At 38.1% G+C, this 26859-nt stretch overlaps 1 protein-coding gene and 1 pseudogene across 1 annotated transcript; one reads left to right on the top strand and one right to left on the bottom strand.

The window, feature by feature from the left end:
• Nucleotides 1-1265: 1265 nt before the first annotated feature.
• On the top strand, nt 1266-7141 carry LOC140931991 (uncharacterized; annotated as a pseudogene).
• A 6252-nt stretch (nt 7142-13393) lies between these two features.
• On the bottom strand, nt 13394-19224 carry LOC140930739 (uncharacterized). Its single transcript, XM_073380442.1, has 4 exons — nt 19044-19224; nt 17196-17313; nt 16950-17099; nt 13394-13923 (listed from the first exon to the last, which is right to left on the bottom strand). Exons 1-4 carry the CDS (start codon nt 19098-19100, stop codon nt 13394-13396), a joined length of 855 nt encoding a protein of 284 aa, XP_073236543.1. The 5' UTR covers nt 19101-19224.
• Between the last annotated feature and the right edge of the window lie 7635 nt (nt 19225-26859).

Consider the following 26859-nt stretch of genomic DNA (forward strand, 5'->3'; position numbering starts at 1 on the left):
GTAGAAAAAAGTATGATATTAAATGCAAGACCGCTATATAGCTGCCACCTGCTGGGTAGCGCACGAGAAACCTGTTTAAATAGTGTTAATATTACGTGCGTTAAACTTCCGCTTTTACCACTTACAAAACATGAAGATGATTTTTACAAAAAGAAGTATTGGTTAGAAGTCGTAGAGTCGTAGTTCCACTGTAAATCGTTTTAAAAACTCCCAATGTGGGGGATAATTTAGGGAGGTTTAGAAAAAAGTATGATAGTGCAAGACCGCTATATAGCTGCCACCTGCTGGGTAGCGCAGGCGAAACCTCTTTAAATAGTGTTAATATTACGTGCGTTAAACGTCCGGTTTTACAACGATGATTTTTACAAATAGAAGTATTGGTTAAAAATCGTAGAGTTGTAACTAATGATAAAAGAGATATGTTATAATCATGCATGTGTAAAACCCATTAAAAAAGCTTTCGTGTCTAGAAAGCCTTAATTGTTGTTTTCAATGTGATATCAGTTGACAATACTATTTTTATGACTTAACAAATTAATTAACAGTTAATGAATGAGGCTGAGTATCTTATGAAGAATTATGGAGATCGAGGAGGGTGTTATCCGTCGAGGCCGTAGGCCGAGGCGGATAACACCCTCCGAGATCTCCATAATTCTTCATATGATACGAAAGCCGAATTCAATAACTGTTTTATTATTCATTCAAAATAATTCCTAGTTTAAAAACATAGCTAAAACATGCTTACCTCCATCGATCCATCGATGTTCAGTTCATCTTCGATACTGTACGTTTAGGTTTGTCCAGCTCCGCAAATATTCTCCAGATAGCAGATGTCTTCTTGCTGTTCTTTCCATGTTTTTAGCTATGTTTTCGCCTAGTTCTTACTCTTGAAACGGGTGAAATGTCCGCCATTTTTTCAAGTTCCCAACCAAAACAACTCAACCTCAGCCCCAGGTCTTCTCGGTTAACGGTGCCTTAACCTGCGAAAAGCTGCATTTTTGACGTCATTTCCTCATTAAAGTCAAATTTCTTCCAAATTTGGTCAACAGTAACTGGTTATGGTGAATTAAACGTGTGCTTTTAGCCAATCAGAATCGGGGAAATATTTTGAATGAATAATAATAATAATTAATAAATTCAATAATACGTTTAAAATGAATCTCCTGATCACTAGTTGCTGAAAATACAAAGATTCAGTGATTTTATACAAGGGGCCTAAATAACAAAAAAAAAGATAAGAAAAGTAAGCTTCAACACGGAGAACAATGGCGGCTGTCTATTCGTGGCTCACTCGCTTGTTCTTTCTGACTATTACTGTGGCAGTTTCATTGGTAATGTCCAACTCGGACTTCTGCGCAAGCGTTTTTGAAAGTCAAACTCAAATTGGTAAGTTAACTCCCATAATTACCTAAAAATTTCCATCATCTCTAATTTTTCCAAGATGAGTTCATATCCTCAAAATATTATTGTCCTCTTTGGTTTTTTTAAAATGTCGCTTTTAAGTCAAATGGTATTAACGTTAAGACACGAACTAGGAAAAACTGGCATGAATCAGGTTGGCAAAAACACTTCTGCACTTTGGGGTGATGATAGGAAAAGTAGTCAATCCCAGGGAGTGTTTTGTCCGATACCAGACATCTGCAGAGAAGTAAGCTGAAATAACTAGACGCATCCTCAATACTCACTGAAGAATTCGAAAGAAAAGTTCGCAAAATTAATCATCGTTTAAAGGATTGGATTAACAAAAAAAAATTCCCTTTGCTCTCTCACAGAAAATATCGATTAGACTTTGTAATGTACCAGGAATTTGTAGTTTGTAATATAGCAGGAAATTGTATAACGAACGCAGAGAACTCAACAATATTTTACTTCAAGTCTGTAAGCACATGGCAAGAAAAACCTACTGCGCATGTACGAAGCGCATAAGGATTCATGGGATATGACAGACTTAGAGGATATAGAGCGGTTAAAGAAAATGATTTGAAAAGACCTCTATTAAAGCATTAAAAACATGTGTAAGTGTTTATATCAACGTAATGTGAAAATCTAGTGTCAAGGAGGTATCATGATCATGACACGATTTTTTGTTATTACTTTAAAACCCTGAAGAGACATCAAAATTAAAAAAGACCCTGAATCGATCGGAACTTACTGTCATAAACTACATCTACAAATGTATTTCTTGTGCTTTCGAAAAGCCAGGATGGAAATGCTAAGGTGCAACTTGAAAAGATTGGGCGTCCGGTGCTGTCAAAAAGTGACCACGATACAACGATCATGTTTTGTTTTCCCTTTGACCCAATCGTCTGTTAACATTCACTAAGAGTTGCAAGAATGACAAGAGAGGACTGAGGATACAGTGTAAAACACGTCAAACTCATCTTGATGAAGCTTAACTACGGAATTGGTTTTCCTTTTTGTCTCATCTATTTGTTGAACATTTTCAGACCATGTTTTAGTTGGTAATGTTATTAACACGTCCGTTGTTGCTGACGTGGTTGAATGTCATCAAAAATGCCTGGGAAATAACAGCTTCAAGTCGTTTAACTTTCATCCTGGTGCAAATGTTACAAAACACGTTTGTGAGCTAAACGACGAAACTCGAAAGATATGGCCGGATGATTTCATAGAGAAGAACGGGTCTGCTTATTATGGTTCCGTGAAGGTTAGTAAAAGTTAAATCAAATGAATGGTAAAGAATTTATACAGGAGTGTTTTTTTTTACAAATTCCAAACAATGTAACTATATATCTCTTATTTCATTGGTAATAAGCATAATTAAAATAAGAAAATTTGGTTTTCTACAGTTCATAACTAAATCCAACCGCCTTCGGGGGAAACTTTCATTAGGAACTCAGATATATTGTTACTTTCAAAAATGATATTATCATGAAATTATATTGGCTGTCCTGTTTATGTTACACAGGCATCCTGTGTTCCTGTTTCTCACGACAAAAATAAACCAACCAGCAGCGGTCAGTGTCACCCTGGATACGAAGGAACTGAGTCACGCTTTTTTGTTACCTTCACTGAAAAGCAGTATCGAAAATGTTTGTACGAAAAAGAGTAATTAGCCAATAGAACCGTGGCAAGCTTTTTCACTGACATGTTTTGCCAAGAGCCATGCACTTCAGTTCATACTTTCTCCGCACATTTCCCACTTTTTTTGATTGTATCTTGCCCACGTAGCTTAAAAATTTACTTTGCTTTGGAAGAAATATAATTTTTCCCGTAAATCATGAACAATAGATTGGAAAATAGAAAAAAAATAGGTCATGGGTATCCAACGAGAATATAGTTCAACACTACTTTAACATAGCATTGTTAAACGTATTGTAGTATTTAACGGTAGATATAGGTATATTTTTATCCCCTAAAAATTTTTCATCTGTTCGGATTCACTAGCTGAAAGTCTAGTGATCCGAAAATTATAGGGATCAAAACTTACCTTTTCGAAAATTTCAGCCAGAAAAAAGGCTCCCGAAAACTCGAGGTGGCCTTTTTAGGGTAAAAATCCGTTAAAAAAGGGAAATTATACCATTTTATAGATGTTCGAAAATCCTAGGAGAGGCAGGCAAGCAAGAAAGTTTACAATAAATGTTCCGAAAATTCTAGATCTCAAATCGTCTTCTGAACAGATATTTCCGAAAATTGATGTTGGGTGCCCCTGATAGGTGTCGCAGGAGAGGAATACAGAAGTTTACGAAGCAGCAGTACAAAGAAAAACGGCAACAACAACAACAAAAACAATAAAAGAACGTAACGAAACTTGTGCATTGTTTTCTTTAGTCGTGGTCCAACAACCAGCCTCAAGACCTGCTTGTTCATGTAAGGACATCCGGGAAGCTGGGAACTCCAAGGGAGACGGGAAGTACTGGATCGACCCTGAGAACAGTGGAAACCCGTTGAAAGTTTATTGTGACATGACAACTGACGGAGGTTCGTGGCTCGTCATGTTTTATGAAACATTTTTCTAAGCAATGGAATCTTCTCTCACCAAACTGAGCAAAAAATACAAAGAACTGTTTCAAACATGAAAAGAAGTTATAAATATTAAACAACACAACCGCACAGAGAGATGGACAAACATGGAGAAAATTGCAATTGTAGATTTTGAAAACTAGTTAGTCTTAACAGACTTAACAGTTCATTGCTGAGGAGACAAATTTGCATCATGATTTCTTGTCACTCACAAGTAATTTCTGAAGTTTCGCAACAAATGAGGACGCGTAATTGGCAAAATACAAACGAAATGTGCTCATGCCCCCTGGCCATCTTATAATACTCCTTAAGTCGAATTAATTCAATATGGCCGCCGTATCGGTAAAAAGGTCTATTGTCTTTAACTTTTTTGCACCACCTCGTACTCTGGGGAATTGTCAGCCCCAGAGGGAATTACCACCTCACATACATTACCTTAAGGGGATTGTAACCCTCTAGACAGGATTACCACTTTGTACGCATAAACTCTCTGGGATAACCTGCCTAAAAGGAGGTTAAACGCCTCATACATGTTACTCTGTGGGATTATCAACCCCAACAAATGTCTACACATGCTGAGAGTATTTAGAAAAGAGCGCTACAGCCAGACAGAAATTGATTATCTCTTCTATAGTATTGTTCTCCCTAACATAACCTACGGACTATCTGTTTATGGTGCCTCCGTTGCGGAAATTAATGTCCTTCAGCAATTTTTAGACAGATGCTATATCTACACAGTTAAATATTAGATCATTACCACAAAAACAAGATAAAGCGATCTTTCAAAAAGCTAAACAGCATGATAACCACCCACTGAAGGTGTGCTTACCGCAAGAAAAGAACAATCTAACCTACAATCTTAGACGTAAAAGCTTCCAAAGGCCCAAGATAAACACCGAACGTTATAAGAACACATTTGTAAATAGATTAATTTTTAAATACAATCTTTTATGATATTTTATGTCAGACATGTGTAACTAGTTTTTCGCATTTTTCAATCTTTTTATTCTATTGTAATTTAGCTGAACTTTTAATCTTTTTATCCTGTAACATTGGATATGTGTTTTTATCTAATGAGCAATAAAGACATTTATTATTTATTATTATTAGAGAGGATTATAACCTCACACTTATAAACCCTGGGGGTGGATTATCAACCTCTAGAAAGGCTTACCACCCTTCCACACATTACCCTAGGGGATGATCAACCCCTAGAGAGGATTATAACCTCTCACGCATATATCCTGAGGGATAATCAGCCTCTAGAGAGCCTCTAACACTTTACCATTGGGGATATCAACCCCAATCTCTCCTCTCAATTTACCCCAGGGATTTTGGCCGTGTTGGATTTGGAAGTGTTTAGCCCTGGGCAAAACATTGTTGGCTGTTACATGTTGCGTCCCCGTCGTTCAGTGTTTTTTGCTCTTGTCCCAGCTTTCTGGACGAACCTCGCGAGGAAACGCTTGCTACGCAGGCTAGTTTGCACACCTTGTTGGTAGTTGTTGCGCAAAGTTTGAAGCTGATCAAACTACCAACAGTGTGAGAAGTTACTGCGTCCGTCGACTGTACGTAGCTTTACGCTCATGGATGAAAGTCAGTTGCAAAATAAGGGTTATGGGTCGAAAAAGTTAATCCCGAATGGATTTTTTCCGTAATAAATGGTAAATATTAACTTACTACTTTCACAAAGACTATAATGCGCCTTGTTTGCCCCTCAAAATTTTGCATAGCCATTTTTTTCAATTTCTCCTGGGTATTACAGTCATCCTAAGAGAAATCCAAGACAATGGTTATGCAAAATTTTGGAGGTAAACAAGGTGCATTCAGGGCCCCCGGAGCGGATTTTCAAGTGGGGGGGGGGGGGGGGGTGGGGGGGGGGCTAATACGAAAGCGCGTAACCATACAAGTGGGGGCAAACTAGTGGGAAAATTTCAAATTTAAGTCTTCTGAAATGGCTATAAAAGCATCTAAAACTGCCAATAGTAATGTAAATTTGTAATTATTACCTCGGCACTTAAAACAACAATTTACCAACTGGCCCCACGTTATACCAAAATTAAATGAATAGACTTTGAAGCTAAACCCAACACATGCAACGGTGGAGTGTCACCCGGACATTTTTAACTAGGATTCTCTGAAGGTGCCAAAGTTGGCTTTCCGATTGTCATTAAGAGCTACAAACTCACTGGCAACAGCTACAAGAAAAAGTTTGTCTGTTCTCTGTTTGTGGGTGTTCAGTATTGTAAGATTACTAAACCTTGTTTGTGTGGTAAGTGACAGATCTGGGTAACCAAAGTAAAAAAAAAAATTACCGTCCGAAAAAGTGGGCAGGGCTAAAGCCCCCCAGGCCCGCCCCCTGCGAGGTCCCTGGCATGATGATCTATGTGAAAATTTTGAATTGCATCTGATCATGAAGTATGAATTTTTTATCTTTTCAGCTCGATTCGTTACGTGGAATTTACACGCGGCCTTGATTACCGTAGTTATTCGATTAACCGTCCTGGGCGCTTATTAAATTTTTGGACCTTGAGAGCGGGCGCTTCTTCGAAGCTGGGCGCTTATTAAATTTTCATCATTTTCAGCAAGTGAAGTATGTTTATTTTGCAACAAGACAATAAATGCTAATAACAAAACGCGAAAAAGTAACAAAACAAGGTTTCTGTAAAATACTCTGAAGAAAACTCCGTCCTCGAGTAAGTCTCTTATTAGAATTTATTAATACAAGTGGATGGGATGGGGGTGAGCACTTATTTGAGTTTGATTGGGGGAGGGGAGGGGGTGGGCGCCTATTCAAGGCTGGGCGCTTATTAACTTTTTCTGCCTTTAGGATGGGCGCTTATTCGAGTTGGGCGCTTATTCGAATAAATACGGTATGGAAATTTAAACAACACACTTCTTCATTGGTACGATGACTTGATTTTACTACTACTAACAGAAACGTTCAGGGTTTTGCTTTTGTTGCAAATAAGGGCTTATCTTAGTTGCCGCTAACAGCATCGGTGAAGCTGTTGTCCAGTACTTCAGCGGTCAGACGGATGTCCAGCCCGCCTCGTGTGGCTGATATGTCAGAATGGAAAATGACAACTCATATTTAGGTGGAGATTGTAAGAAATGGAAAAATAGCAAATGGGGGATACATAATGCAAAAGAAAAAGGGTAAAGGGTATTTACTATGAAGGCCTATACGTGGAATCTCCGCCCGACAGGGGAACCTTTTTCAGGTTTCATATAAGTACATGAAAGGGTGAGGATTGATTAGTTGACGTAAATGAAAGGGCAGTAAAATCTGTCATTTTGTTTAGTAAAAAGGCCAAAAAGGACTAAAAGATGCATTTTATGGCTGTGAAAATGTCGAGGAAACGTTATGTAAAACTTTGTACAGTACCTCTGGGTTTCTAGGTTTTACTGACCATCAGAAAAAGGGATAATCGTTACAAGGAAATCTCTTTTTGCGCACAAACTGCTGGGTGAAGAAATGAATTGATCGAAAATTGACGTGGCTAATCTGGCAAATAAGGAAATTGCACCATGTTTCCTGGCTCACTTCGGTTTTCAACCTGGCTCTTAGGCTTTGTTTACACTATGCGAGACAGCTTTTGCGCCGCCATGTAAACCATCGGATACTGAGCTTCAATCTGTTTACACAGTTCATTTTTCCCTTTATGCAAAGATCAAATTTTATTTCAATATTACCTCGATTTATATGAGGGATTTTAAGCAAAATGAAATCTAACTTTGATTAATTCAAGCCAACTTCTTGATTAAATCAGATGAGCATTTTTTCGCTTTTTGGCTACTTTGAAAGAAATTTGGATTCTTATGGCGGTTCATGTTTATGGCAAAATTGTACAGAACTGTCTTCTAAATTGATACATCAATAACAGGTGACACTATGATCCCTTTCCATTACTTTAACGTAAATTAAACTTTAGCTTCAACGCCGTCCTTTCCAAGACCATTCGAAAACGTATTGTTCGCCTTAGTTCAACTTAATCCAGGGAATATATTCTATCATTACTAAAGGCTTTTGCACCAATGATTGGATCGACTGTTAAAAATGGCAACGGTCGCTTACGGAGGAGAAATAGGCGACGTCGAAGAATAATTTTTTATCGTGGTGACGAGGAGGAAGAAGTTAGCCTGCTCAAAGTATAGAACTGTTTTCGAATAATCGAGTGGAGAAGCCGTTACGACACTTTGCCATGGTAGCAAAATTTCTGGATGACAACAAACCGAAAAAGTCACTTAATAATTGAACTCGCATTGTTTCAAACTTCATCGATCTTATTCACTTTCATTTAATTTGTCAATTGTTGGCGAAATTTTCTGGGGTTGTACCCGAAAGGACTGTATCTAAGTTTAGAAAAAGACAAACAGTTTTCGTTTGTTTTCACCTAACCCATAAAGCAGGCGCGTGAAATTAGGACGTTTCATGTGCAGTCGAGCAACGACGGCTAAGAAATGTACAAATAAAGCGTGATGCACGGGCAAAGTTGTTTTTTAGCTAATATAAACCTATTACTTTTTGACCTTCTCACTGCGCCATCGTCGTTGCTTAAGCTCGGTATTTTTGTGATCCAGAAATTTTGTTACCATGGGAACGTGACGTCAGGCTTCTCCTCTTTATTATTTTTTCCTAGTAGGTCGTTTCCCTTTGTTTTCACAGATCTTTCCGTCTAAAACCTGTGGTGAAAATTTCAGTTTTAAGTCACATATTAGATCATTAATAAATAAATTTCCAAGTCTGTACAGGGGGATGGGGGGAGGAGGCGCACTCTGAGCTTGCAGGGCTATTTGAACCGTGTAAAAGAACAAAAGAATTAGAGGAAAAAATGGGAGGAAAAATGGGAGAATTTTTCTTTAACTATCCGACAGAATATGCTAATAGTCGGTTCATAAAAAAAGCTTCAGCGTATTCTCGACGATAGTATCTTGGAGTTTCAAGCCTGATACTTAGGCTATTACTGTTGCGAAAGAAAAACTGCAACGGATGGCAATATGAGTGAACGAGTGAATTGTGGAAAGATGAGAGCTTACAGCTGTATCTTATCGAATCTCAAAGTCCAGTGGACCTTAAGAGAACCTTAAGAAGGGAACTTCTAAAATTTCAAAAACAATCAAGACTCCTCCACGTACATCTACTTCCGAGGTAAGACGATAACTCGATAAGCCTTCCTGTTGCTTCTTAAGGGGGAAAAACCTTATAAGTTATATATATCTAATTGGTCAGATTGAAATTGGCCAAATGGACTGTGTTATTTTTATTTAAAATAGTTACAAGTTGTTAAATTTATTTTTTTTGTGGATAAAAAGCGGAATTTTTAGTGTTATAAAACTACAAGAGGTGTGCTAAAACATTTTTGTGCGAACAGGTGTCTTCACTTACTAACTTGAGTTTTGAAAACGCTGGTGCAGAACTCAGAGTTGGATGTCACCGTCAAAACATTGATAATTAGAAAAGTCAAACCATTGAGCCAAAAGGCTGCCATCTATAGATGGAAATTTTTACTTAGCTTCGTTCTAGTACCGAGTCTAAGAACTATCACCCGCCTTAACAGTAGTGTGATGTGATATTGATCAGTTCTGGAACTTCCTTTCCCCTCAGCAAGAGTTGACACTGTTTTAATTATGTCCGAAAAATAAATATATCTCTAAATGGTTTGTGTTTATCGTCTTAATGATGGTATTGGGTTTGACAAGCCTTCTCTTACCTTATTTCTTCATAAAACAGTTTGGAGTTCAATGATTTTATATCTCTCTCACTCGACAAAATAAGGGCCAATTTGTATAAGTAATAGCATGATCTGTATAGTGATATTTAGCATAAATACCTCGAGTGACCGATAGATCTATTTCGAAATTGTCGTACGTAATTTCACGAGCCGTTAGGTGAGTGAAAGTTGAGACAATTTTGAAACTCTAGGCTCTTGAGTGCTCTCCAAACTTCCTGAACGCTCAATATATCGACATACGCACAGCTAAAGCATGAACTAATTGTTTTATAACATTGTCAAAGCGATCAATGCAGCAGTTAACTTAAATTTTTATTATGGTAGCGCGAGGGCTCACAGCAGTACGCGTCAATGTCTGCGTGACTATATGTTTTTAAGTCACAATTATGTTTTTGTCTTGAAACTGAAAGAAAATTTGCTCAAGTCGCTTAAGATAACAATAAAAAAGATCATAACATAACAAAAGTAAATCGAGCGCTCTGATTGGTCAGTTAGCCACTACCATTTGCCCGTGGGTGCACGCCAAGAAACTGAGCTAGCGAGGTAAAATTTAGGCAAATTCAACAAATCTCCTCTCCTGACGGTAAAATACACCGATGAAATGCACAGATGAAAAAAGGAAGTTGAAGAAAATACTAAGCTGTTGTTTTGAAGGAAAAAAGACAACATTTGCCCTGGATGAATTAATCACTGTTTTCCTCGCGGCTAGAATCGGCTGAAGAAAAGTTGAGCGAGCGAAGATTTAAGGTACTTGTGAGTTTTTTATAGAAGAGAAAGTCTGTTTGAAATGTTAATTTATCAATTAGTATTGTGTGATTGACTTTTTGGTCAAACTGATGCTAAATTCAAGCAAATATTTTAGGAAACACGCTCAAATTCGAGACAGCTTTGTTGCCAAGTTTTCATCGCATCGATTAAAAAGTTTAGCTAAGTTTAAACGGGCACATTACGCTGGAATAAGCGAATTTCATTTGAGTACAGAAAAATTTGGGTTTTCAAATAAATTTTTCAAAAAATAACTTTTGTGTGTATTAATTTGTTCCTCAGTGCTCATTTATATCAGTCGTTCAGAGAACGGTCGAAAAACAACAGCTTCAGCGCCGGTAGCCTGTGTACAGCCGCCCCTCCCCTCAAAAAAATCGGAAGGGAGGGAAGGGGCGGCTGTACACAGGCTACAGCGCCGGCTGTGTGTCGCGAATTTCCGTCGCAACTTTGACTTTCATAGCTGGATTTCCCCAGACAGATTTCGATACAAAGCTAGTCAATTTCTTTTTAAAATTAGTGTTACCCGTTATTCTAAAGAAATTACAGTCAAATTTTCTCATTTCTACTTTACGTTTATTTCAAAAACTGTCACATAAATAAGCTTGATAATTATTTCATTTATTTAGTTTTAGCTTATTTTTGAGAGTCTTTTTAGTTGGTGTTTATAGTTGCAGCTATAGTTTTCCCTCAAAGTTTTTACCCTAAAATTAAGAGCAAGTAGACAGATGCCATTCACAATAACAACGAAAAGCGTTTTGCAATTTACCTGAAGACGGATAACGGCTGATTCAGCGAAAGAAAAACTCAAGGGAGCGCACAGATGGCAGCATACATGAACTCGGACCGATGACTCAACCGAAGGCAAATGGAAAATTATGTTTTTCTCTTTTGATTATGTTATAAAAGAAATGGTAAACGTTGCAGATGTGCAACCATGGAGTTATGGATGCACTTGGGAGGTTTGCTAAGCATTCAAGAAGCTAGAGTCGCACTTGGCTAACGCCTTGTGCGACTCTTACGCTTCTTTCGTGCTTAGCAACCTCCCGCGTCCATCCATAACTCCATGGTTGCACGCTGCACGTTTACCATTTCTTAATTGTATACATATTGAGGTACCGGAAAAGTATTTGACGACTGCCCTCATCCCCTTGCGGTCTAGCGGTTAATAAATCCCCCGCGGTTTTTATTTTCATTCACGCTCGACGAGCTCTAAGTGGCCGACCATTTAACTTTTGAGAGAGGTATGGGTGATTTCAGAAATAAAAATAGTGCAGACTGATTTCAAGGGAAAAATATCCTGCACTCAAAAAAATATATCTATTATGGCGTATAATGCTGAAAAAAAAAAACTCTTACACCATTGAATCTCGGGAAAAAAAAATTCTTACCCAAACCAGATCACCCATACCCCCACCCCCCCTTTCCTCATTAGTCAAATGGTCGACCCCTAAAGATAAAATAGAGGGTCTGTGAACAGGCTACCACTGCCCAGGGATGTATGAGTTTGAATATGTGGTGTAGCAGTAAAGCGGAAGTAGTTTTTGTGCTCTCGAACGTTCATTGTAGTTGAGTTGTGATAACAAATACAGTTGTGATAGAGCACAGCGTTTACTTGAAATAGCAGTTAACTTTATTTCAGACTCGAATTGAAGAGTAGAAAGCTTGTCTTGTTTCCTTTGGGATTCCACAGGGAACATTTCTGGGTCCTCTGCTGGTCCTGTTATGACGTAGGTAACTACTTATCTTATTTTCTGCATACTAAAGTAAAACTTTTGCTAAGTGTTGTATTCATGGTGTTATATGCTGAGTGCTAATATTGCTAATATTGCAAACCCTGACGAATAACAAGAAGATCTGCAGAATTAAGAACAGTGGCAACATCGATGGCAAATCGGTTTTTGATCCCTTAAAGTAGTCTACCAAAGCAGAAGTATACTTTTTGTGGAACTGAAATCAAAGAATTTGAATCTATGTAGTATTTAGGAATTAATTATCGTAAATTAATAGTATTGCTAAGCTAAAATGGTTCGTTCAAGCATATCGCATCACTCTCAAGTAACGTTAATTAACTTTCTTCTACAGCACCCTTCCTTTCAGCAACTTACAATTTGACCTTCTGCGTTTCCATTCTTGCAACGTATTATACTTCATATATCGTACATTTGCATTGATGTCGGTTTCCATTGAAATAATTAAAAAAAATAAAAATGTTGACTGAAAACACTGTTTCAACGTTTTAGCGAGCATAGACTTTCCAGAAATCACTAGTAGACGATGGGTTTGGGTTATGACGACAAACGATATCGTCATCTATATTGTTCGAATATGGTTCAATGAACCAATGATAGTTTAGGGCGACGAGCGATATCGCCACATATATGGTTCGAACATTATTCAATGTACCAATGATAGTTTTCGCCTATTAAAACTCGACATCGCTACATCAGCTCAGCGAGTGAATGCACACGCCTTTAGGTTACTTGCATTCATTACACTCTCCAGGAATAACGTTTAGTTGCTGTTTGATTTTAATAAATGCTCTTGACTGAATAAATGCAAACAAACAATGATAAAAGGCAAACGTGAAACTTAGGAAAGATTGTATATAATTATGAAAAAACATTGCAGCTAAATTCTTGAAAAAAGTTAATACAATGTGAACAGGGGGTAAAACTTCGAGGCAAAAGGCCTAATTAGGCAAGCTTAAATAAATAAGAGAAAATAAGGAAAACACGAAATAATGCAAATGAACATTAGTTCTCAAAAGTTCTCTAAATGTCTAACTTAAGAACTGATTTTTCACATGATAACTGCTACCAAACGTATTTTCACTCCAAAACTATACAGAGAAAGCTATACAGAGAAAGTCTCTTGGTAAGTAGATATTTAGACAATGCAATCAATTTGGCGAATTCTTAGCGAACATAGACTTTCCAGAAATCACCAGAAGCTGTCGGAATTGGAGTGTCAGACTTATCATCGCAGCTAAACTTAGGTGGGTTCATGTACCAATGATATTTGGCAAATATAAAAGCAGGGTATATATACAGCCTGTCTTGATTTTGACCATGACCCCATTTGCCAACTCTGTACACGCCATTTTCCAATCCCCAGTTTTGGCAAACTCTTGTCAGGCTTGAGTTGTCATTTTCCATTCTGACATATGAGCCACACGAGGCAGGCTGGACATTCGTCTGACCGCTAAAGTACTGAACTACAGCTTCACCAGTGCTGTTAGCAGCAGTGGTCACGTGGAACGTACTTCCATTGTTTTTACTGCAGTGGAATCTCAGTTGGGTGAAAGACAAGTTTGTTCTCAGCTCATTCATGGCGGTTTTTGTGAGAACCATCTGATCACTGGTTATTCCACGGTATGAAGTCTTGACTGGAAGCTGAGAGGGTGGAGTTGAACCAATCACAACGTTGGAAACGAGGAGCCATCCCCCTGAAATGGAAAGTTGCTTTAATAAGGAAAAACAACTGTTTTTAAAGGTACAGGTATATAATTTAGAGAAAAACTGACCCGGCAGCAAATAATGTATCCTTTCTTTTATGCCGAGGCAAATCTGTATAATTCTTTATATCACACTTGTCCTTATCCAGTAATTGATAATTCTGATTGTCTTCATCTTTTTTAGGCTTTCCAAGTTTTGACTAATATTCTGTTGAAGGGAAGTTATGTGAGTTCATGTGAAGAACAGTTTTTAAGAGCAGATCTCACAACTCTCATGTCGACCACAATAAACTTTCAACGGGTTTCCACTCTTCTCAGGTTCGATCCAGTAACTCCGGTCCCCTTTAGATTCATTATTGAAACTACCTATGACGAATGTACGTGGTGGTCTGCAAAATTAGCAGGTTTTTGTTGGACAAGGGAAACTCTTATTTTGAAAGAAGAGCTGAGCATCAGTAAAGAGTGATCGAGCGATCCCCAAGCTCTGAGAAAACGCCTGCATAACTGGCTGTCAAATTTTGTTTACAAAAAAAATTACACGAGACTGCTTAACTTAAATCAATAAATTGTACATTATTTTAAAACACTAATAAATAATCAGCGCTCCAAGCTGCGACCATTTTGGTCGCCATGGCGAGTCAAGAAAAAAAAATTGGCGGCTAAAGTTGCAGCGAAAGTCGCCAATTTGTTCCGCGCCCATGTACCTAAGTGTAAAAAGTTCCTTTATGAGCTAGTCTTAATGGTCTTTCCAAAGTTAAATTAAGATAAACATTTGCAAGAACAATTATTTGTGCTCCGTATTCGAGACAATTTTGCTATCTTCAACCTGGTTGTCCGGGTGTGAAGCCTTGAGATGCCACGGGCCATTTCAAACGGCAAAAAATTGAACCGTCAACCGTCAATAATGCAGATTGATATTAACCGTCAAAAAGTTTTAATATATTTTCAAATCACGCTATTTCAGCGAGATCTTCATGGACGTCTTGTCCTGAAGAATCTCCAAACTGGAAACACCAGTTCTTATGTTCTTCAAAACGCACTCTCTAGACATAACCAGACTTTTAAGAAGTTGCTTTTATCTGACAATATTTCGAAATTCTATTAAGTCTGATTAACAAGAGCGTCGCACAAATTAGAGCCAGATTTCTTGAATGACTTGTTAGCAAGGATCCTTTGAAAGCCATAGCTTCTACACTCCAGGGACCTCCAGCGCCTCTCGTTCTAAGTGCTGCTTCTTTAATCAAATCACTAGCGATCTCATTGTAATTTGACTCGTGCACCTCCTCAACTACCCCAAATAGCAGCGTTCCCAGCGAACCTTTCTTTCTACCATTCCCGTTTCGCGGTGGGTTTTCTGATGACGCCATTTCAATGACCCGTCTCTTACAATCTAAAACATCTCTGTTCATTTGCTCAGGCCATTTTAGCTAGACATCGTGAGAGCCTTTCCCACAACAATGCTTCTGGACCGCTGTTAACCCCCCGTTATCACGTAATGATAATAATAACAACAGCAATAATAATAATAATAATAATAAAATAATAATAATGATAATAATAATAATAATAATAATAATAATAATAATAATAATAATAATAAAAGCCTTAAGGAAGATACTAGTTAGACAAAGAGGAGGAGTCAATCATTCATTTAATGTTTATAGATGACTTGAAGCTGTACGGGAAGGATGAGCGTGAGCTTGACTCACTGGTCAGTACAGTCATGGTGTTCAGTACCGGATATAGGCATGATGTTTGGTATGAAAAGGCGTGGGGATTACCTCGCCTGATAATCGCAAAATGAAATCAGTGGAAGAAGATGGCTATAAGAACTTGCGAATTCTGGAATATGACGATCCATGACACGGGCACAAGAAAAACGTTCAGAAGAAAGAATATTTCCCGAAGACTAAAGACAGTCCAATGTCAGTGGGAAAATACGATACTTGCAACAAATTCATAGGCTCTGTCACTTGTCTGGCATGGAGCTGGAGAAGTAAACTAAAGTAAAAAAAAAAACAACAACAAGAGATAAGGGTATGTTTCATCCACGACACGATGTTGACCGATCCTACTTTCGACGACTTTCCGGGGGCTGTATATTGAATGGCCTGGAGGAGTGTGTTCTCGATGAAGAGATGGAGTTGGCCTATTGCGTTCAAAACATCACGGGACCACTGCAAAAAACAGTAGAACTTGAAGAGATACGAAAGGAAATGAGGAACCCCACAAACAGACGATGAGAAGGAGAAAACTTTTGAGAAGATTAAGAAGTGGAAGACAAGCCCCTTCACGGCCAGATATTGAGTCAAACAGAACAAGTCAAGGCTAAGAGGTCATGGGATTGGTTGAAGAAGGGGGATTTGAAGAAAGAGGACGAAGAGCTTATAACTGTCACGCAAGATCAGTCACTGACGACGAATGTAATCAAGACTTCCATTGAAAAACAGGAAGTGTCTCCCCTCTGCAGCCGGATTGTGTGGAGATAAAGATTCCACACGAAGTCATCTGATTTGCGAGTGCAGTAAGATGGATTACCCTCAAAAGCATAACAATGTTGCGAAAATTATTCACCGGGACATTTCAAAGAAACATATACAGTAAACACTCGCGTAAAAAAACCTGATGGATTAAGAACCTTTTTGCAGAAATTTGCCCCTTTAAAACCCAAAAACACAAGAACCTGTTTAGCCAAGTAAGATTAAGAAGGTTCTAATATCTGGTACAGTTGAATTATGATAAACAATTAAAACTTAAAGTATAACAAGAAGATAGTGTACCAAACTGTATATAAATTCGGTAATCAGTTTTGTTAGGGTTATAAAAATAAAATTGTGACTAAAAACTGCAGTCGTAAGGAGCAAACTCGTGTTAATTTATTTCTCTGGTAATCAACAATCTATTTTTTTTTCATTCATAGAAATTAAGGACCAAATTAAGAACCTACTTAGTTACTTATGTGGGTTCATCTGAAGAATGTATTACAACAATTTCAAACTTTCAAGATCAGATCTCACCTCCGTCAGTTGTCATGTCGCAGTAAACATTCAACGGGTTTCCACTGTTCTCAGGGTCGATCCAGTACTTCCCGTCTCCTTTAGAGTCACCGGAGTCCCGGATGCTCTTACAGGAATAAGCAGGGTCGGTGGAATTCCAACCTGGCCTTGCTGCAGCAGATAATAAAACAAATGGCTGTGATGGTAAATATTCACTCCGCCGTGAAGCAATTGTAAAATCAAATTAAATAGACGAGCGTTACTCACGAATTTCAGATCTTTTTCCTTTGTAGTCCGTCTGAGGTTGTTTGTAGTCCGGTTGAGGTTGTTTGTAGTCCGGTTGAGGTTGTTTCTTCTTGTTGGCGGGCAAATCATGGCAAGAAACCTGAGAAATCAATTTGAAAACCGAATTGAATTTAAAAAAAATTAAACAATATCTGAAAACTATGGATGACGCGATTACGGACTTTAATTTTCACTGGTTTTGTTTGCCATATTAGTAAATACGTTAATGTATATACCTTCTCACTATTTCCTTCCATAAACGATATTTACCGTGTGAGTAATGACAAACATATACTTTAAGCTGCTTCAAGCCACAGGCAGACCGGTTAGACAAATCATTATTGAAAAGAAAATGTTATCAAAAGTACTATTTACGATATCACAGTTCTGAAGAAAATCCATAGTTTTAAAAACCGGAAGATTGAAATCCGATAAAACCGAACATGGTGACCGTCGTAAAAAAGTGTTTTGGTTCTTTTTGGTTAACGCTTTTTCTTAACGTTTTGACAATAAAGTTCAGATATAACGCGCACTCTGATTGGTTGAAAAAGCATGGTTTATGAGAGTATAAAACACAGAGTTAAAACTGTCACACCATCTGTGAATCACACCATGCGGTGGTTTTCAGGACCAAAGTTTCGCATTTCAGGGTTAAAAATAAATCATTAAAAGACACAAATGGAGAGGGAAAGTTCAAATGAATGCTCCGTTTCCTTTGAGTGGAATGAGGAAAAATTTTGGTAACGAAATCGTCCTTCGAGGATTTGAATGATGTTTTCGTCACGGCGGAGCGCAAAATGTCCTGTTTTGAAATTCAACCAAGGCAACGAAGTTTTTGAAGACGTTTCAGGTACATTTTTTGCTCTATGGTCAGGAAAAATACGTTTTTGTGCATACATAAGTGTTTCAAAAACGTTTTATAAATTTTTGCCCGGCGCGCTAAAGAATAATTACAAAATACACCTCGATTTAAGAACGGTTTTGTGCTCAATTTTGCCATGCGCTCATCCGATTAACTTGCTTTTAAGGATTAACTTCTTAGTTTTTGAATATACATTCAAGACATAACTTCTCCGTCTTATTGTTTTGAGTTTGTTCATTCATACAATTAGCTCTAAAGACGATTGCAAGACTACAGCATCACTTCTCCGAAAACGTTGGTGAATCAGTCTTATCTTACTTTCAGGTTCAGTTTTTGGGCCTTTTTCGATCGGATTATTTGTTTTCAAATTGTTATGTTAATGACGTCCAGGTTTTTATGGGTCGTCAATTCGGTAGGATTTAAAAGCCCTTTTACATTTGGAAACTGATTTTTGGACGTAAAAGGTATATTTCTTCCTCATTCAAATTCACAGAAAGTTTAGCTCGTTACACTTTGTGATAACTTTGATGCATTGACAGCTTCGACAGCTTTTGGCTAATTCAACCAATCAAATCATCTGGCCCATTCTAAAATGGATTGTGATTGGCTAATTTAAGTGTCTCTTATGAGAGTGTAGAACACGATGACGTCACTTTAGTTCGCTTTGGAAATAAACTTTGTTTTGGAAATTAGAAATCAATGCATGGGGAATTTAAGAGATTCTTTATCACATAAAACAAATAAAGAAAAAGCCTTGATTGTGCTCTGTTCTGTTGTAGAGCACTTAGGAAGTGGCTAAAGCACTCATGAAGTAAGGAGAAACACTCGACAATATCTGCTGTTTCGCCCTTCACTTCTTTGGTTCTCTAGCCTCTTACTGCGTACTTTACAACAGAACAGAGAATAGTTAGGGCTTCTTTATTTGTTAAGTGAAAAGCCATGGTTGATGTTCAATCAGTAGAACTGACCTTAACAGGTCCATAATAAGAAGATCCTTTCATCTTTTTGAAGCTTTCCGGCGTCATCTGGCGTGTTTTGTTGTTCAGCTCACAAAGTCGTTTTGCAATATCTGCACCAGGACGAACATTAAATGATTTGCAGCTGTTATTTCTGAGGCATTTTTGGTGACATTCAAACTCATCAGCAACAGTAGACGCATTCATGACATGATCAACTAAAATATGGTCTGAAAGATAAAGTAATAAAATAACGAAGGAATTTGAAACAATCAGTAGGGTTAAACATGAACCAGGGACATGCCTTTTTCGTAGAATTTAGCTGTACTTTTTATGATAAAAGATTATTTCTTGTTTGCTATTAAATTGGATTGAATACATGCGACAATTATCAGAAGTATATATAAAGTGATAACAGCTATAAATGATTTTAACATGAGACAAGTCGGAATAATAAAAATGCTTTCAAAGTGCATTTTTGTGCGAGTTCGTTATTTAAAAGATGTAATAAAAAACTATACTTTAGACTAAAACTAGTAAAATAAAGGTATTTTGCACAAAGATATTGAAAGAGGTCTCGAAACACGTTTTATAAAGCAGCAGGTGTTAACTTGCCAGTGTGAGTTTCAAAAACGCTCGCACAGAAGTCCGACTTAGATATCACCAGTAAACTTGCAATCAGAACGTTAAACAATGAGAAAAAACCAAACGAATGAGCCGCGAAGTAACCATCGACAGAAAATTTTTTGGTGAACTTTACTGTAGCTACATGTAAATGCACTATTACGTATCAGCCTTATACTGTGGGTGTTCAGTTTCAGTTTGTTTAGTTGTAAGACTCTATTGCAGTGGCAGCTCTCGGACAGTGCAAATTATTAATTCATGAGTATATTCAGAACTACTAAATTAAAATTGAAAGTCGAGCTTCACTAAATTTTCAAGTAAAACTGTAAAACAAGCGTACTTTTTTTGTTCAAGGGAACCTCTCGTATTTTAAATACGAGTTCAAGTAATAACAAGCCCCAGAGAACGTGTCCAGGACGGGGGTTCTTACATGTGATTGCCGAGCTAAAAAATGTAAATCATTCTGAAATACTAATGATTTACGGCCAGTTTAAATCGAACTCAGGGAAATAAATTAGCTATTGCAATGTTATGCCTATTGGGCATTCATAGGGGAATAGAGTGGGGCAATTGAACCATAGGGGTAAAATTAAAGAGATGGATGATTGAACCAGTTTTTGGCCTGAATCCATCTGCTTAGTGCAGTGTTGATATTGTATTCAATAATTAAGATGTCACGTTTTGTCTTTTTAGTGTAGGGATTCTTAATTAATCGACGGCCACTAAGCTAGCCAAAATACACTGCGCAAGCAGGTTGCATATCCCCCAAAAATTTCACCTTTAAAAACAAAGAAAAAAAAAGAAGAAATCAAATTGCAAAAATTTTAGGGTGGATGGGGGAAGCTCAATCTATAGTTCAACTCGATCCTCCGAATTCCGAGTGATATTCCACGAGAAAACCAATTTCGTTTTTTTAGTGGAACAGTGTTTAAGGGAGGTACCCATTAAGTGCGTCAAAATAATTAAAAAAAGGACGCGAAAGAAATCGCGAAAATGTCGCAAAGACTGAAAAGAAAGGTGTAAATTTGGATGGCAACTAACAGGGGCTCCGTACGGGTACAGAGAGTACGCACAACACTTCAAAAAAGCTGCCCTAACCGAGTTAAAGGGGGAGAAAAGCCGCGGATATGTTGTGTATCAGTTGGATGTTAATTGTCATTGGTTCCAAAACTAAGAAATCACTCGGCTGGTTTTGCAATTTAGACGGGGATAGAAGTCAAAGTTTTTATGAGACCGGTGAAATTGCTATTTTGGTCGACCTTACTTCACTGAGTTAAGTTCGACTACTGGGTCACAAACGTCGAACTTGGATAAGCGTCGATCTAACTAAGTTCAAAAGTAATAGAGGGCGCGAAACATTTTAAAGTCGTCAGTGGAAGCCTGCTTTGCAGAAACCCGTTGATAACAGACAATTCTCTTTGCTCCGACAAACAGCACATTAATTTGTAATGAATAAACAGCAAAAAACAGAGAAATATTCAGAAAACAGTAGAGTTTAACATGAACCTAGAATAACATTAATTGAGTTTTATAGCTGAACAGTTCTATAGAATCTTTTATGATAAAGAGATATACTCGCATGCAAATAAAATTGCGATTTGATACCGTCAAGCGCGAATCGTCAGAAGTAAAATACGTGATAAAAGTTTTAAGTAAGTTTAACACCAGATATAGTCGGGGAAAGAAAATGGTTTTAAAATGCTTATTGTGCGAGTTCATCATCTCAAATTTATTAGAATGGCGAGTATTAAAAGGATGCAATAAGGAACAGTCTACTTAAGACCAAACTTCGTAAAACAACGTTATTTTGTTTGCGCCTAGAGACACGACAAAGTTTTCGAAACCATTCCATAAAGTCACTGGTTTCAACTTACCAGTCTGAGTTTCAAAAACGCTGGCACAGAAGTCCGAGTTAGATATCACCAGTACCACTACCATCAGAACATTAACAGCCAAAAATACCAAACCAATGAGCCACGAGGCAGCCATTGACGGAAAATGTTTGGTTTAACTTTGCTGTAACTACATCTATTTGCACTATAATATACTACGCATCACCCTTGTACTGTGGTTGCTCAGTCTCAGTTTGTTTTGTCTTTCAACTCTTCTGCGGTAGCAGTTTTTAAGCAAAGCTATTTATAATTCATAAGTGTTTTTGTAAATACTAAATAAAACTGCTTAAAAAAGATTTTACTTATAAGAGTCTAGCTAAACTTCATTTTCAAGTAAGCCTGTAAAACAAGTGACTGTACTTTTTGTTCAAGGGAACGTTTCATTTTAAAAGAAGCACAGTAAGATGAAAAAGCAATAATATATGCACCGAGCGAGTTCTAGTAATAATACTAATGCCCCCTGAGAAAGCCAGCATTACCGGCCTCAAGAGTCCGGGGCCGGGCTCCTTACATGTGCCTGGTAAACTGAAAATCATTCATTTTTCTGAAATACTAATGATTTACCGCTCAGACACAATCGAAGCTGAGGGAAACAAATGAGCTTTTTCTTGGGCATATTTATTGTGCATTCATAGGGGTAAAATTAAAGAGAGGGGTAATTGAACCAGTTTTTGGCCTGGATCCATCTGCTAAGTGCAGTATTCATATAGTATTTAATTATTAAGATGTCTCCTTTCATCTTTTTAGTTTAGGGACTATTAATTAATCGACGGCCACTTATACCTAGCCAAATTGCATTGCCTCAGGAGGTGGCATATCCGAAAACTTTTCAGCTTTAAAAACAAAAAATAAACAAAAAAGATGCAAAAATTTCAGGGTGGGTTGGAGAAGCTCGATTTATGGTTCAACTTGAACCTTACGAAGCTTAACGCGACCGTTCTCAATTAAACCCTTGATCCGCCGAATTCCGAGTGATACTACACGAGAAAACTATTAAATTTCAACCTTCCAGTGAAACAGGGGTAAAGGATGTTTTTTTTAATTCTGTGGACTGTGTCGTAGTTTTTTTTGTTTTTGTTAATTCGTCAGTGAATTTTGCAAAGCATTTTTGTTGGCTTGTTATTAGGTTAGGTTCGGAGGAAGGGATAGGGCATAGAGGCTTCGGACCTTATTAAGTGGGTCAAAATAAATAATAAAGGTTGCGAAACAAATCGCAAAAAGTCGCGGAGACCGAAAAAAAAAAATGTAAATTTGGATGGAAACTATCAGACCTCCAACGGGAGCAGAGAGCACAAACAACTTGTCTTAGAGACTTTAAAAAGCTACCCTAACCGAGTTAAAGGAGGAGTAAGACCTAATATGTTGTCTATTCTGGATATTGGCTCGGAAACTAAGTAATCGGGCGGCTTGAGTTTGCAATTTAGGCGGAGGTGGGGGGGAGTTTTTATGGGACGAGTCAAATTACTATTTGGGTCGACCTTACTTCAGTTGAGTTCGACTACTGGGTCACCAACGGTGTAAGAGTCGAACTAAGTTGAAAAGTAAGAAAGTGCGCGAAACATTTTAAAGTCGTTGTCGGAAGCCTGCTTTGCAGAAACCCTTTTATAACAGATGATTCTCTTTGTTCCGACAAACAGCTCAATATATTAATTTTTAATGAATAAACAGCATTTTACGGAAACCCAGATATCCGAGGGGGCATTTCTGAGAATTCTTAATGGGGGTGTGCCGCCCGGTTCTCCAAATCCTGACCCTATTTCAGACCAAAAAATATTATTTTTCACACCTGTTTTCAGACCTGGCCTTTAAGAAATGATGTCATCATTACTTAGATTACAAAAGCAACAAAAAATATTTCTTAAAATCCATTCGAATTGGCATATTTCTTTTTCTTTCTGACTCATTTGGGACTGAAACAACAAATACGTTCGTACACTCCCGTAATGCCCTCGAAAACCATACCCGATTCCAGACCAAAATGAGCAAAGTCTACACCCGTTTTCAGACCAAAACGGCGGAAAAACCCTTTTGGGCAGCAAATAGATACATAGGGGAGTACCCCCCGCGCCCAGATAATACAAACTCTTTATTGGCATGTTCACTCGATGTCTGCCATGTTTGTCCCCTAAAATCGATCTTTAGCGGACTAGAAGAACTTGTTTGGCGATCCAGCAAACTTTAATATTCAGAGTAGCTAAACTGAGACAAACGTCAAACTTATCATTAACTTAAATCACTCAGTTTGGTTCGTCTCATGAAAAGTTCGACGTTTGGCCTTGGTTTTAGTCGATGCAAACTCATTCAAACAAACCTGACCGCGACAGAAGACAAACTTATCATGAACTTAATCCGTTCAGTTTGGATCGGGGGGTACTCAACAAAGTTTTATACAGGGAGGTACCGCCCCAAGGTCCAACCTCTTACCCTCTTAAATACTATTTTTGACATAGTGGAGCAGATACGTGTTTCAATTGTTCACTTTCTGTTTGAAGCATGAAATTTGGCAGGTAGCCCTTCGGTTATACTGATTCTAATTCTTATCGCGTTATCTGCAAAGGGATTTCCCATCACAGCGGATGTGTAATTATACAGGTGCGTATGTTAAGATAATATATAGATTTAGCCAGGGCTAAAAGCGAGGCTCCCATTAATAAATTTAATATATAGATTTAGCCAGGGCTAGAAGCGAAGCTCCCGTTAATAAATTTATAAGTTAAATCAAACCATAAACTTGTAATTCACAGATCAGGGCACATTCATTTGACTCTTGAGGCAAAGGCTGAGTAATTTTAGAGGAAAATCAGAATGTGACCTTCCAAGAGTGAAACAAATTTTACATCAAGTTATTTGTACACCGAAAAATAGCAATCATGTTCGATCACAGTAAATTAGGCCTGGAAAACATTAGCTGTAGCATCATAATGTGGCATTCACCAGTCTCTCCAACATTGCTCCGTTAGAGAGACTACGGATAATTGGACAACCCCGAAATATAATTTTAAGAAACACATGCGCCACGATAGTCCTTGGAGGCAGCCAATTTACACGTTGCATTCCTCTGTCTAAAAGAGAGGCCAAAATAAAAATCAGGCCGGATTTTTTGTGTTCGACAAGTTTAGTTTACTAGTAAATCTTGGCGACGAATCTGGTGGCGTGTAAACCAGCCTTTTAAGAGCCATTTTCTGAGAAAATCGAGAATCGCAAGACACTCGTCAAAAAATCGAATTTTTTTTTATTTTGCCAAAACATCCCTTTTAGTGACCTAATTTAAGGAAAAATAGTTTTGGGTTCAAACGATTCATTTTAAAGGAGAAATTAAAAAAAGTTTAAAAGATCGATTTTATTCCTGTTTTTCGAACAAAACACGGCAGGATGCAATGGCAACTTCGAGAGAAGGGTGAACGCGTAAGAAACATTCCCTGACATTGAAACTTCACCGAATTATTATTTTGTTCTTACTCTTGAAAAACTTAGAAGAAAAATTGAAAAACAATGTCTTATATTTTTATAATCGACAAGTCTAAAGAGGTCATATTTGTGACGTTAGACATGCTAGAAAACGAAGGCCAACTTTGACCATTAAAAAAGGCCTCTGGTATATGCCGCTTGATCATAAAATCAATATAAAATGGAACCTTGGCTTTTGTACTAACGTACTGGAAAGTTTTAGCTCTGGAAATCAAATATCATCCTGACACCAAAGCAAGCGGTGAGAGCAATTGAATTGGGAAATTTATGCAAATTAGACGGCTTGCGGACGGTTGTCAAACTAAAAGAAAGGTTTTACATGAAAGGATTACTCACCATTGCTTGTAACACGTTTTTACGGCAAGGAAAGTTATTTCCAACTTCTGTTGCGTCGGTTTGAGTCACAAAATCCATAATTTTAAGCCAAAAGGTCCAAAAGACAAACGCACGTTTGCTCAGCGACTGCGCTAGAATCCGGCCGTGAATCGAAATGAAGTCACAACACGTCACTGCGGTCCTTTAGAAGCAAGAGTTGCAAGAGTTTTTGCTTCAGTCAGGAGGCCAAAAGATTGAAAATTCATCGCAAACTAATGACTTCGATTTTGAAAACCTTTCATCACTTCAATCGTTCGCCGGCTGATAATAAACATCACACAAGATCGTATGACCTTTGGCGTGTGACCGGAAATCGGTCACACCCTCAAGTCACGTTAGCATACTGTCACGAATTTTAATACGATTTTTCACGTTTGCTTTCGACAAAAAATAGACTCATCGAAATAAAATCAGGCCTGCTTTATTTATTTGTTTATTTTTTAATTTCTTTTATAGCCTGCAGAACTTGTTCCCCATGCATCGCGCGAGTCTCGCGCCCCCAGTCCGCTTCGCAGTGCTAGCGTGAAAAGCGCAAAAAACTGAAATTGACTCCTGTTCTGTAGTTGATTTCTTTTATAGACACCTTCTAGGCATTGACAGGCTGTGAAAAAAGTGTATTTTTATTATTATTATTTTTTGAAGTGCTACATCATTTTCCTATAAATTTCAAACGTGACTGCTAAAAGACTGTTTGGAACCCATGGATGGAGAAAAGCTGTGCCGGAGAGAAGGTCAACCTCCCAGCCGAGCCAACTTTTGCGAGCGTTTATATGAGGAAAAAACTGACCACTTTGTCCGAGTCAACAGTGCTTGCGCATGCTGTCTTTGTCTAGCCTTGACCGTGTTGTCCCAACTACAATCGGCGACAAAATTGTTGAGACAAATAGGGTGACTTCGGAGAACAAACGAATCCGCACCCTCCCCTGTACCCTCCATTCAAAGTTGGGGTGTTTGTTGTTTTCTATAGGTAGCTAGAACAAGGGCACAACATTGTACGGAGGGGATGGGGGAGGAAAGCTATATTTCCTCCTTTTGAAGTTCATAAAACGTAAAAAAGCCTACTTTGGGGCGAAGTGTCTCAACTCATTTTGTCGCCGATTGTAGCTGGGCGAGCCAAAGTGGAGAAATATTAGCCGGGCTGGAAGGGTGAGGCCACCACTACCGGCTCAGTGGAGGGCTGACTTCCGGAAGCCCTCAACTCCGCCCACTACTGGTAGTAAGGCGTCTATCCGAACCAACCTTTTGTTTCTCATGTAAATGGTTTACCAAGTTTTGTAAGGAAATGGAGGAAAAGTTGGCTCGCCCAGGGTAACTTGGGAGGTGAGTAAACACCAGATAACCCCAATAATAAGCACAAACTTTGATTGTCAGTTAGATGTCTACTATTTTAAGTAAGCGACCTGCATGTGATTGTCGCATCCATGCCCCCTTCCAGATCCCCTTTATTATCGGTAAGCCTCTGATAGGTC

Source organism: Porites lutea, chromosome 3, assembly GCF_958299795.1.
Source record: "Porites lutea chromosome 3, jaPorLute2.1, whole genome shotgun sequence".
Taxonomy (NCBI): Eukaryota; Metazoa; Cnidaria; class Anthozoa; order Scleractinia; family Poritidae; genus Porites; species Porites lutea.